Source organism: Peromyscus californicus, unplaced genomic scaffold (assembly GCF_007827085.1).
Source record: "Peromyscus californicus insignis strain IS unplaced genomic scaffold, ASM782708v3 Scaffold_11__1_contigs__length_118956290, whole genome shotgun sequence".
Classification (NCBI taxonomy): Eukaryota; Metazoa; Chordata; class Mammalia; order Rodentia; family Cricetidae; genus Peromyscus; species Peromyscus californicus.
Window position 1 is genome coordinate 99,142,277 of NW_026294402.1, and position 12,370 is coordinate 99,154,646.

At 43.7% G+C, this 12,370-nt stretch overlaps 1 protein-coding gene across 3 annotated transcripts in view; it reads left to right on the top strand.

Annotated features, from left to right (window-relative positions):
* The first annotated feature begins 3,952 nt into the window (after window positions 1–3,952).
* Window positions 3,953–12,370, top strand: part of Cpne4 (copine 4) — a 482,269-nt gene continuing 473,851 nt past the window's right edge. The window contains exon 1 of one of the 3 annotated variants that reach the window (XM_052718909.1): window positions 3,953–4,081. In XM_052718909.1, coding sequence (XP_052574869.1) covers window positions 4,029–4,081 — 53 coding nt within the window. In that variant the 5' untranslated portion in view covers window positions 3,953–4,028. Of the gene's footprint in view, window positions 4,082–6,625; window positions 7,164–12,370 lie in introns of those variants that run through there. The other 2 variants (XM_052718911.1, XM_052718913.1) reach the window with 2 other exon arrangements.

The window sequence follows — 12,370 nt, forward strand, 5'->3', positions numbered from 1 at the left end:
CTTAGGAGAAATGGTGGTATATGGACCTGTGCTTGTACTGAAGGGCTACGGTGACATCTTAGGACTCATCTAATTACTGACACCAGATCCAAAATTTGGCTGAATCCCCAATTCCTGTAACAAGGTTTGTACTTTCTGGAATGTTCTGTTTTCACTCATTTCTCATATGCTTTTTTTTTTTTTTGTTTTTGAGACAGAGTTTCTCTGTGTAGTTTTGGTGCCTGTCCCGGATCTCGCTCTGTAGACCAGGCTGGCCTTGAACTCACAGAGATCTGCCTGACTCTGCCTCCTGAGTGCTGGGATTAAAGGAGTGCCCCATAGCTGCCAGGCCTCATATGCTTTTAATTTATCAGGGGTGGATTAGATACAGGTAGCTGGATAGAATTGGACATCTGTAGGCCTAAGGATGAGGTGGCTTTAGAATAAGTCCTTACTCACCAACGGGCAACTGTAAGTTTCCTCTCCTTGAATCTAAGCTGTTTTTAGTGATCACTTGATCTCCAAATACCTAGTTAACCATTTTCATAAATATCTTTATAAACGTATTCAGAAAATTTATTACTTGTTTCTTAAACACTTGAGATACTCAACAAACTTCTCAGTAGTAATCCGTGTCATGGAGAACATGGGATGTTTTCTGCTGTTCTTTGTTTGGGAGGAGCAGTGTTCAGTTTGCTTCCAGTTTCAGGGATTGAACTCACTGCCTTGTGAATGTGAGATGTTATGATTTGGGTTTAGTATGTTCCCCATAGATACATGTATTTGAACAGTTGTTCTTCAGCTGACTATGCTGTTTCCAGATGTTGTACATTAGGAAGGCAGAGTCTAGCTGGAGGAAGTGGGATGCTGAGAGGTGGGACCTGAGGGGTGTAGCCAGGCCTTGCTTCCTGTCAACTCTCTATTGTCTGATTCATGGGCTTGTGAATAAGTAGCTACCCCAAGCTCCTGCTGCCATGGAGTGGCTCATTGCCATGCCTTCTACACCATGATGGATCTCCCCTCAAACAAGGGCCTAAAGAAATTTCTCCCCTCTTAATCTGCTTCTTATCAAGTATTTAATCACAACCATAAAAAGAGTAACTGATACATGAAGTGGATTCTGTACCACTGAGCAACATTTTCAGTTCCCTCTGTCTTTAACATCACCAGTCTGCTCTTGGGGAGATTGTGAGTCTAAGTTCTTTAGTGATATTATTTATCTCTGATTTTCTCCATCAATTTTATGTTCCATTTACATGACTTTCTTATTATGTTAGGATGGGTTCATGAATTAGAGTACATTTGGTTAACTTTCTTTCTTCTATGTATTGCAAAAGGAAAAAATTAGTTAATTTGATTTTGAACTTTAACCCTTTCTTTTCATCTTTCACACCTGTATTCTTCAAGTTGCTCTCTGTTCCTATTCCAGGCTTGAGGAATGACAGCATAACCTTCAACTCTTGTAAAAATTTCCCTCCCTACTCTAATTCTAAAAATAAGAAACACCCAGATTCCCATAGATTTCCAGAGAAAAGACTTTGTGTGTGTGTGATTGAGAGTACCTCTGAGTTCATACAGATAAAGATAACCATACTTTATTATGGTAGAAAAGAGTGAAGTATGTTAAAAAAAAAAAAAGGCACAGCAACTGGACTGCAAGTCTTGAGATGAGCATGCACAAACCAGTATCTAATAGCACGAACTAGTGGGGTCTCATTAGGAAGTGTGGAAGGACCCATGGATCTGGATCCGGAACTCACCCTGGAGCTAACAGCCTTTGCCACGCTGATTTCGCTGAGCCTCAGTTTATGATCAGAAGGGATGACATGAGTACTCACTGTGTTGGATTGTCATGGGAGGTCACCATGATAATGTTGTCAAGTCATTTCACCCCCAGTATGTTATTTCACTTTTCTATGCACACCCTCCAACCTCCTTTCCAGGAAAACTCATAGCTGCTCTTCAGCCGAGCGATAAACTAGAAGACATTCATTTTAGCTGCCGCTAATGCCCATCTGCACTCCTTTTGTCTCTTTTGACATTTTGAAATAAGTGCTTCATAATGCTCTCTCAGTGCACACATTACTTTATCTTCTTTAGCTGAAAAAAAAAAATCTTGTCTTCAACTCTGACCAAATAAAGGAAACCAGAAAAATAGCCTTGTTTGCCTAAACCCATTAATACAAAGTTGTTGGTGTAATGTTCTGAGGGCACATCAATTAGAAATAATATTTGGTGTTAAAGAATAAAAAGCTGAAAATAATGGCTTGCATCAATGGATGGTTTTCTGTTTTCCATAACAAACAAACACACCTGGAGATAATGGTTGTCTTCCTGGTATCAAAAGCCCAGGCTCCTTTTATCTTTCTGCTCAGCCTGCCTTAGCAGATGCTACTCTATGGCCTTATAGTGTCTGACCTGCTGCACTCTGGGTAGAAACAAGAGAAGGGCCAAGGTAGTGAAAGTGTGCTGTAGTGGAGCCAGTTATCTCCCTCCCTGCTGCAGGGCTCCTGAGCAGTGCCGCCTATCAGCCCTCAGCAACAGAACCTCCCACAGTGCCGGCGGCCATGCTCCATGTGGCCTCTTCAAGATGTTAGCTACTAGCCACTTAGGACTTCCTGGCATTCAATATAGGCTAGGGAAACTGAAGAAATACATTTTAAATTCCATTTAACAAATGCAAATGGGTATATGCGCCTGCTACGTGGAAGAGCACAGGGTTGGTTCTGAGTCACATAACCCACCCACAAACAAGGCTGGAAAATGTGGACTCGTGGGCTGGGAGCATTGCTCCCTTTCGCAAAATTGTGATTTTCTTCATAAAAACAAGACAAACAAACAAACCAAAAAAAGAGAGAGATGACTAGAGGTGGGACAAACAGCAGTGTCTACAACAGGGGGCCAGATGCATGCTAATGTTCCTTCAGCCCGAAGGAATAAGGTCCTGAAGACTTATTGCAGACATGTGATTGTGATGTGTCTGGGGAGATTTGTGCCTGGGTAGCAGAGTCCTAAGTCTTGGGGGTGTTAAGTCTAGGGGTCCATTCAAGAACCTTGTACTATGTGGAAACTGGGGTTTAGAAAGTTTCCCTTCATAGATAATAGAATGACTTGCTAGGAAACATGAGATTCAATGAGTGTCCTTTCAAACACCACCCACAGTAAACTGTAAAGTCTCTGCTCATGGTTTTTAAAATTTAGGGAGGAAAAGCTAGAGAGATTTTGATGCCACCTATTGGCAGACACAAGTATCAGGTGCCCCTCCATAGCATGGCTTGTTACTGAGTATTAGAGGTATCATAGGTCATACAGGGTCCCTGTAATCTCTGTCTCAGTTTGGAACATATAATTCAAAATTCATTTGGAACACGAAGTCTCCCTTGACTCTTCCTATCTTAGAAAGGCTTCCTTGGAAAAGTCCTTTCTGCTTTCCAGTAACACAATCTACCTCAGGAGTACATAGAAATACAAAAGGAAAGCATATCCCCGGTTCTCAAAATTACATGAAGTAGAAAAAAAAAAAAAGAACACACCTTTGAGCTATAAATAACCCTGGGGTGAGATTCAAGGCTTTTCTTTGATCCACAGTCTCAAAAATAAATCCTGTTATTTACAGCCGTCGCCTTGACTGGTTGAGTGTGTAACCATCCTACAGCTCAAAAGAAAGAAAAAAAGAAAACAGAAATTCCATTTCAAAACAAAATGCTCACCCTGACTCACTCAGGGAAGGAGCCAAGGTTTCTGATGTAGAGCAGTGACTCTCTGTCTGCTTTTCCCCTTCATCATCTGCCACCCTCAAAAATGCCATCAACTGCACTGGGAAGAGTTCACATCCCTTCCCTCTTGTTCTCTGGCTCCCTTCCAGGCTTTGACTTGTCATACTGACGGGTGAGATGTCTTTCATACTGGCGTAGGACACAGAGCGGATGCCTCCCCTTATGTTATCAAACAGATCCAGTGAGTGAAGCCACTCAGAACTGGAGCCTCCTTTCAGCTTGGGAACGCTGGTGCCACCGAGTTCAGCAGCTTGACTTTAGATAATCTTTACCATGGCTGTAGAACCCAGCAACACGGAATCCATGAAAAGGAGAGTTGGGAGGAGGTGAGTGGACACAGAGAAAAGAAGGGTTAGATTTCATAGTCGTGGAGGGGACTCTGACTGATGGGCAACTTGCTGTGGAGGCAGCAATGGGGAAGAGACTTTGCTGATTGGTTATGAATTGTTTGTACAGTTGAGCTGCTGATTTCATATGAGAGGTGGGAGTAAGTTCTGCTTATGTGTCCTGCAAAGAGCCTCTTTGAATTTACCTTCAGTGTCACGCCTTGAGAGAAAAAAAAAATACCCTGGCATAAAGCTGCACATGTGTTCTGTGCACTGGCTTGCAGGCAACTGTTTCTAATTAGGGAGCCGAAGCCTGCTGGCAGTCACAAGTTTTGTGTTTAGTTTGCATGCCTATGCTTTTAACATGGGGGGGGAGGGGATAATTGTATTAGGGTTTTCTCTATTGGTTTTGACTCTGTAACGTCTCCATAGTTCATGGTTAGTTGCTGGACATCTTCAGAGCTTGTTTCAAGTAATACTCAGCAAAGAACTTAGTCATCATCTGGTTATCCTAACTACCTAAATCAGGTTTGTGGTAGACATGATAAAAACTACTTGGGAAGGCTGCTATAAAAATTAAATGGGCTGATAAGGAGAACCACCTAGCAGATTACTGGAAATAGCATGTGTTCATCACATCATAACTGCCTTTCTCTTGCCTATAAAATAAGAGGTTTGTGTTAAATGAATGGTCTATAAGATATTAAAAACTTTTTTTAAATTTAATAATTGTGTATTGGCTGTCTGCTAAGTGGAGACACTCTCCTAGGCTTTGTGGCTCTAATCATGAACAAGTTAACAGAGATGATCACTTTGGTAGAATTTCAATGTTAGAGTTCATAGTCAATATGCAAGGAAAACAAATCGGGCCTTTCTTTTCTTTCTTTTCTCTCTGCAAATTTAGCCCAACACAGACTTCATCTCTAAGGTTACAGGCTACTGAATACAATATAGGAAGGATTGGCAGGCATGTTGCTGACTTTACCTTCCCAGAACCCATCCTCCTTTGGTTAGTAAGAAACCCTGAGTATTCCTGGGAGGTCAGCCCTTTCAGTACAGTTATGTGTGACTCAGATGAAGCTCCACTTGGTTTCCAGGAGTGCCATGAACATATTTCATGCTCCACACACTGGGACCTGTCCTTTACTTACATAACCTTACATGCCAATGCCTCAATGACTAGTTTGTGCATAATCACATGACCCATGTGTTTTCAGTCAAGGCAAACCATAGGCTCCGTGTACACCCAGGTTCTCCCAGGGTTATGTTTCTAGGCTTGTGGCTAATATGCCATCTTGGAATGGCTTGTGAGGTTAATGGAGGAAATAAAATGTTGATTTTTTTTTCCTGGAAGCTGTTTCTTCTCAAAGATCTTCCCATTTGCCTTCTGGAATCATTAATGAGGCCCCTTCGCCTTATCCTGTCACTTTTCCTTCTCTGGCCCTTGAAACCGAGAACTGTGCAGTGGTGTAAAATGATAACCAAGCCCTTCACCCAAAGAGAGACCTTATTGTATAGCACTTCAACAAACAGGGAGGGAGACCCCTTTCTCCCTCGCCCTGTGTGCATGCCCATCACTTCTAACCCCTTGTCATCCCCAAGTCCAGAGAGAGCCTTTTATTCATTTTACTTTATGGATTCTAAAGTCTAATTTGATTCTGATTATGGCAACATGCAGGGAGGTTTTGGTTGTCTAGTTTATCTGCTTCTGCAGAGACAAATGGAAACAGCCTGGTGTGCTTCTTCATCGTTCATTTGCCTGAACTTGACTTTGCATACATTTGTAACAGAAAAGTCATCATCTCCAAACTGCCTCATAAGGACTAGAGATGCTGCTCAGTGGTATTACAAAGCAAAACAACCAACCGGACCACTTCTTGTGTAAATGCTTCATATTGTGCTCAAAGTGCTTTATAATATGTGGTAATAGTTACTCCTTAAATAAGACCCATCATTTTGCTTTGGGCCTTTTGAGACGGCCTCTCTATCCCAAGCTGGCTTCAAACCCCTGTGTAGTTCAGGGTAACTTTGACCTTCTGAGCCTTCTGCCTCCACCTCCCAAATGCTGGGGTTGCAGGAATGCAATGCCATGCCTACCTTTGTACAATGTTGGCGCTTGAACAGGAGCCCCCTGTGTGTAAGGCCAGTACTCTACCAACTGAGCTACAAACCCAGCTATAGGTCTATTTTTAAACATATATTCTCCAAGCATTTCTTTATTGGTGAGGTTTTGTATTCATCAAAACATTCTGAGGTGAAGAGAAGACTAGCTCTCCATTTATTCATGCCTTTATTTACAAGTAAGTGTGCAATGTCACCCCCACTTTTAGTGACAGTTGAGCTGGTCAAGAAGTTTCCTTGAATGCGTGCAAAAAAAAAAAAAAAAAAGCTCCTAGTCTCTTTCCCTCTGCTCCAGCAATTTCACTGCATTTTCATGGAATAAGGAGAAATGGATCACGTGCCTCCCAGGAGCAAGTGGGAGTTGCAAAGCTGAGCTGGGACTCAGGGTTGAGGGCGCGGCAGGACCATGGAGAGCGCCACGGCCGAGCTCAGGGCGGGGCGTCGCTGAGTCCCCAGAATCCCCCCAGGGGGCGCTCGAGAGGAGGCTTAGGAACTAGTATCTTGCGGGGCTGCTGGGCGCAAGGGTTTCGTCAGAAGGTGGAAATCTCAGTGAGAAGCTGCCATCTCCCACTCTCATCCCTCTCCCTTCCTCCTTTCCTTCCTTCCTCACTCCTCTGCTCCCTCCCTCCTTCCCCAGTTCTTTCCTCTTTACTCTGCGAGTTTCGGAGCCTGGCAGCTCCCTTCACGCTGTTCACCTCTTCCCCCGCCCCCATCCCCAAGAATGGAGTCGGGGTTTCCAGAGCGACCAAACTCTCCTCCCAGCATCTTTATCCTCCTCGGCTGTTGCTAAACTGGCCCCAGAGGACCAAAGAGGGTGGAGGGAATCCCGACCTTCCTAAGACCTCTTTACAACTATATCACCCAGGACCTCCACTCCAAAGGCGGATTTTGCATCCTGGGGGCGGGACAGATCTGTCCCGGGCCGAATTCTCTTTCTAGTCTCCGAGGCTGGCACACCCAGGTGAGTAGATGCCAACTCTGAGCCCCGTGTTCTTGCAAACTCGTCAGGGCTGCTGCGTAGCCAGACCAACTTTTGAGAAGCACTGGGTTTTCGCCCAGCCTGGCTTGTTGGTCGTTGCTGTTGTTCTGAACAGCGGCAGGAACAGCTGTCCTTCTTAAAGGCAAAAAAACTTTCAGCCATATATACCTGCTTTCTCACATAACTCCACTCTCCAAGGTAGAGTGGAGGGAGGCCTCAGGCGGGACCACAGCACCTCGGTGAGGTCCGGCTGGGGAAGTCCTACTGGCTTGGCGGGGAGGATTATTATTGTTTTAGAGATCGGAAGGGGGAGGGGACCAGAGTCCAGGCTGAAGTTGCTGCTTCCTCTCTGACAGAAAGAAAGGAAGAAAGGTGTGGAACATCGTAATGTTAGCCGATGGCTTGACTTCCTGCTGCTTGGATTCAGCTTCTCTATATTCTTTACCAAGAGGTCCTAATAATAGTTAACTGCGCCCATGACCCCCAGGGTTACAACTAACCCATGGGCTTGCTGGTGGGTGTCTTTATCTGGCTCAGTCTCCAGCGTTTTTTCTTTCTTTTTGTTAAATACAATAGCAAGGTGGTAAAGAGGAACCAGAAGCTCTGGAAAACAGTTCTGACTAGATGGTGGTACTTGGTGGTATTTCAGACACCCAAGAATTGCTAGAACTGACCCAGGGGGGTCGGTTAGAAAGTGGTCCACACCGAATTGAGTTGAACAGTGTTGGGTGGGAGCAGGCAGAACCCAAGGAATATTCTTAGGAATATTTCTCTTTCTCTTAGGGTAAGTAGGCTTTGAGATTCCCAGTCCCATTCTGCCTTCCAGATTCTATCCGAGGAGAGAGAGGGGGCTTGGAGGGGGGGGGGGTCTGTAGAGATGATGTAAGGGCAGGGATTTAGGGAGGATTACCTGTGGCAATTCAGTGAGGTGGAGGCAGGAAATGAGAGCCCAAGCCCAAGAGGTCGAGTGGGGGTGGGATGGAAGAGGGCACAGAGCTTTGGGAAAGTTTGTAGGAGAGGTACAGTCTCCCTCCAGCCCCCTTGCTGTGGACCAACCAGTTCCTAGAATCTCCCTGCCTCTGGAACTGAAATGTTTCAGCAGTTCCCACTTCATCTTTGAAACTCTGCAGACCAAACCAAGTGCTTCTTCATCTTATTACTGCTTTGCAAGGATTTTCCAAGCACTGCTCTGGTTTCTCATGGCTCACTTGTTTTTCTGTTTCCTGAAGAGCATTTTGTGTTGTTACAGAGTTCTTAAGTGTTCTTAACTGGTGAGCTATCTCTCCAGCCCCTACTTAAGTGTTCTTAAACTGAGACTGAACCCCATCTTTATTTAAACAAAACCCCAAACTAACTTAGCTCCAAACAGAACCCCCCTACTCCTAACCTCTGCTCACTCCTTCATAGTCTCTAATTTTAAAGGCATTTGCATTTTTTTAACTTTATATCAAAGCAATTTGAGACCCACCCCTTCAAACTTTCTTTGCAATGTAGGTTGGTATGTTTGCATCCATGGCATTGCTTTATAGTTCACAGTAACGGGCTAACCTTCTAGCCATAGCTGCCTAAAAGCCGGCAGGAAAGAGACAACTTTATTTGAAGCCTTTCAAGTTTAGGAAGACCACATTTCTTAGCAGAAGCTAAGACAGGACTCACATGGGCTTCTCTGTAATTAGATAACTTCTGACATTCCCATTTGCCTCCCTGAACTGCTCCTGGGTTGAACTCATTTGATTTCTTTGTCTAGTATTAACGAGGGACTGACAAAAGTCCACCTAGTAGATCAGGGCTCTGAGCTGAGTTGCTTAAAGCTCCGTACACACACACACACACACACACACACACACACACACACACACATACACATACACACACACACAGAGACAAAAATAGAAAGGAAGGTTGGGAAATACAGTTAGGACACCTGTGTGTGTTAGGCCAAACTTTTCCCATTTTCTTTTGATGGAAAGATTCTGACAGTTTTACAGGTTCAAATTCAAACCACGTCAGAAGGACCTGATTCCCCTTGTGCATTATATAAAAAGATCTGTTGGTCCATAGTGGGAGTGGATGCTGAAGCCTGGACAGTTGCCAATGACTGTATGAACAAAGCTGCCTATGTTAAAACCAAAACTCCACTCACATGGTCCCATGTAAGAACTCCCATGGCCATCAAATTCACGCTTTTTCTGAGTGGTCAACCTGGTTTTTACTCTTCCAATACAGGCCTTGCATAGGCTCTGGGGCATAGATAGCTTCTCAGCTCCCAAGAAGAACTTAACTAGAACTTATAAATGTTTACTTTAGAACAGCTGGTCCTGGATTCCTGAGTTGCTTCTTAATTGTAAAAAAATAAAAGAAAATGACTTCCTGTTTATTTCCAGGTGTAGCGATGTGACATTTTGTTTAAATTATCAGCTCCTTCTTAAGGGGACCCTGCTTTTACAGGTTTTGGATTAAAAGATGTCTTGTTGTAAAGGCTTTCTTCATCTGCATGTGGAATTTTGATGAAAAGTACAATTGTAGTTAATAGAAACAAAGATGGTATCTGTTTCCAAAGTTGTGTGTGTGCATGTGTGTGTGTGTGTGTGTGTGTGTGTGTGTGTGTGTGTGTGTGTGAGAGAGAGAGAGAGAGAGAGAGAGAGAGAGAGAGAGAGAGAGAGAGAGAGAGAGATTTCAAAAATCTAATTGCTTGAGTCCATTATTATGAGTGAAAAACCTTCAACTTACCTGACTGTAAGGAATAATCAGGAGGAAACTGGGTCAGTGTTGAAATCTTTCTTCACATCTCTATTAGAAGTTATCTTTCAGGACTCAGCTGAATATATTTATAAGCTTTGCACCATGACTTCCCTTGGTGCCTGGAAGATTAGGCCCACCTTTACTCACACAGGAAGAGTTTTGCAATTTTGGAGGGGCTTGTATCCAGAACAGAGATGGAGAAGCACATTCGGAGGATATCCACCCGGTTGATGGAATCAAGTTTTTTAGTTGGGAAAAATCATGTGAAGATTCTTCACATTTTTAAAAACTGTGGTCAGATTTGTATTTCCTGGATCTTGAGGAGGAAAAAGGAAGTAAATTCATCTCCTTTATTTGATCTTTCTATTTTTGTCTTGTTAATATTTTAAAACAAAACAAACAAATCCCTTTGGATCCATGGCAGTAACCCAAGTCACATTTCCTTGGCAACGGTAGTGACACACTGGAGTTACAAAATAGCAAGACAGAAAATTCTAAATGCATTCAAAATAAAATGCCACCCAGTTCAGGACCGTACTCTGGTGCATTAAAAATGACTCCCCAACACGCAGTAAGAGTTGTTCTCTACAGATCAAACAGATAGTTAAGATTGGTCTTTATCTTTTAGAATCCTTTTCTCTCTCTCTCTCTCTCTCTCTCTCTCTCTCTCTCTCTCTCTCTCTCAGAAGCATGTCAAGAAAGTAATCTAGTTTGGTATTTCAAATCCATTCTCAGGGTTGGGTATATAGAGGTTGGCATTAAGTTCAAGACCAAATTCAATAAATGGGTCAGAGTCAGGTATGTGGTCTCTTCTACGGCATTTGAGCTAGGCAGTCTACAGTAAGGACTCAGTTGGTATCCAGCTCACCCAGTGAGCATCTGCTAATGCTTGTGTCTACAAAATACAAACATGGTAGTGCTAATATGAGCTCTCAGCCTTTTCTGTACTAGCAATCTCATTTCTAAGGGAATTCTTTTTTTGTGAATTAATATAATACGTCATACATCATACTTTATATATAATATATCATATAACATATTATCCTGAGTTGGTAAATCCCAATAAGTCCTTTATCTGTCTGCTGAGTTCTTTGGAAGCCTCCAAAGGACCAGTAGCTGTTAGGTGAGGAAGTACTGAAGGCCTTGAGGCTGGTTTTGAAAAGAAAGTGAGAATAGGTGATAGCATGACTTTTTCTAGTTTCTGTGATTTTACTATGCCCAGGGTGGTGGAGCTCACTGAAGCTTGGTGGGGGATTCACTTCTAAACAGCAAAGAACAACTTAGCATCATGGATCTATGACTCTCCAGACTGGATAAGTCTGAGGATAATCTACTGACTCTGTTTAGTGGGACAGATGTGGCAATGACAACTCAGGGAACTGACTTGTTCAAGGCCAGGAGAATCCTCCGACAACCTCCTGTAAAGAGGCTCCAGTTCCCTCAGGCTGTCACTGCGATGGCGCCAATCGCTGGCGCCATGTATACCGATCAGCTCTGTGGAGTATGAGTTGGAGATGGTGGGAGGAACCCCACCTCCACTGGGGTGTTTAGAGAAACAGAATTGGGAGTTTATTACATTTTCTCTTGGAGACACTGCAATATTTACCCGGCAGATGTGATTAAATTTGTACAAAGTCATTGTCTGCAGTCATTTCTGTTAGTGTGCATGCTTTGTGAAGAACTGCCCATGTGCAGACTTAGACATCTATTTTAAATGTCACATGGAGTCAATAAAGTAAACGGAGATTTTCTAAGTGTCCACGATTCTAGGAATCCACGGGGAAATATTAACTGACTTTAATTAAAGATCTATTTAAAATGAACAAACTTTCTCAAATGTTGCTCTCAGATATCTGGTTCAGAACGCAATCTATGTAACTTCACTATTCTTATTCTTAAAAGAAAACTAGGGATTTTTTTTTCCTTGGAAATATTGGGGTAACACAGCATTTCAGTTGGACCCTGGAAACCTTCTCCAGCTTAAAGTGTACCGATGAAAGACCGTCCTTTCTCAAAGATACTGTTGAAGGAGAGCGGTAGGGGGCAGGGTGAGGCGGCAGAAACCGGCTGGCAGGGGTTCAGCTCCAGCAAGTCCCCAAAGTTGCCTAGATCTGGCTGGGTTACAGAGGGTTAGCATTAGAATGGACGGTCGGTCGCTAGAGGGCGCCGGAGCACCGGCAGAGCCCACCTCCGGGGGAGGTGGCTTCCAGGTTCAGGGAAGTGGGGTGATGAAGCTTCAGAACTGTGCCCAGGTGTGAGGCATCCCTTGTGTTTCCTGACTCCTCTGTCTCCCCCGCCCAGATCCCCTCTGTCTCTTCCACTCACTGGCTCCTTAACAGGGAGCCACAGGCTCTGTTCCAAAAGCCATAGGTGAAGACACTGAGAAGGGTGCAAAACAAAGTTTTGAAAGTCACAGACTGGAGAAGCAAGGGAGCAGGGAGAGATGG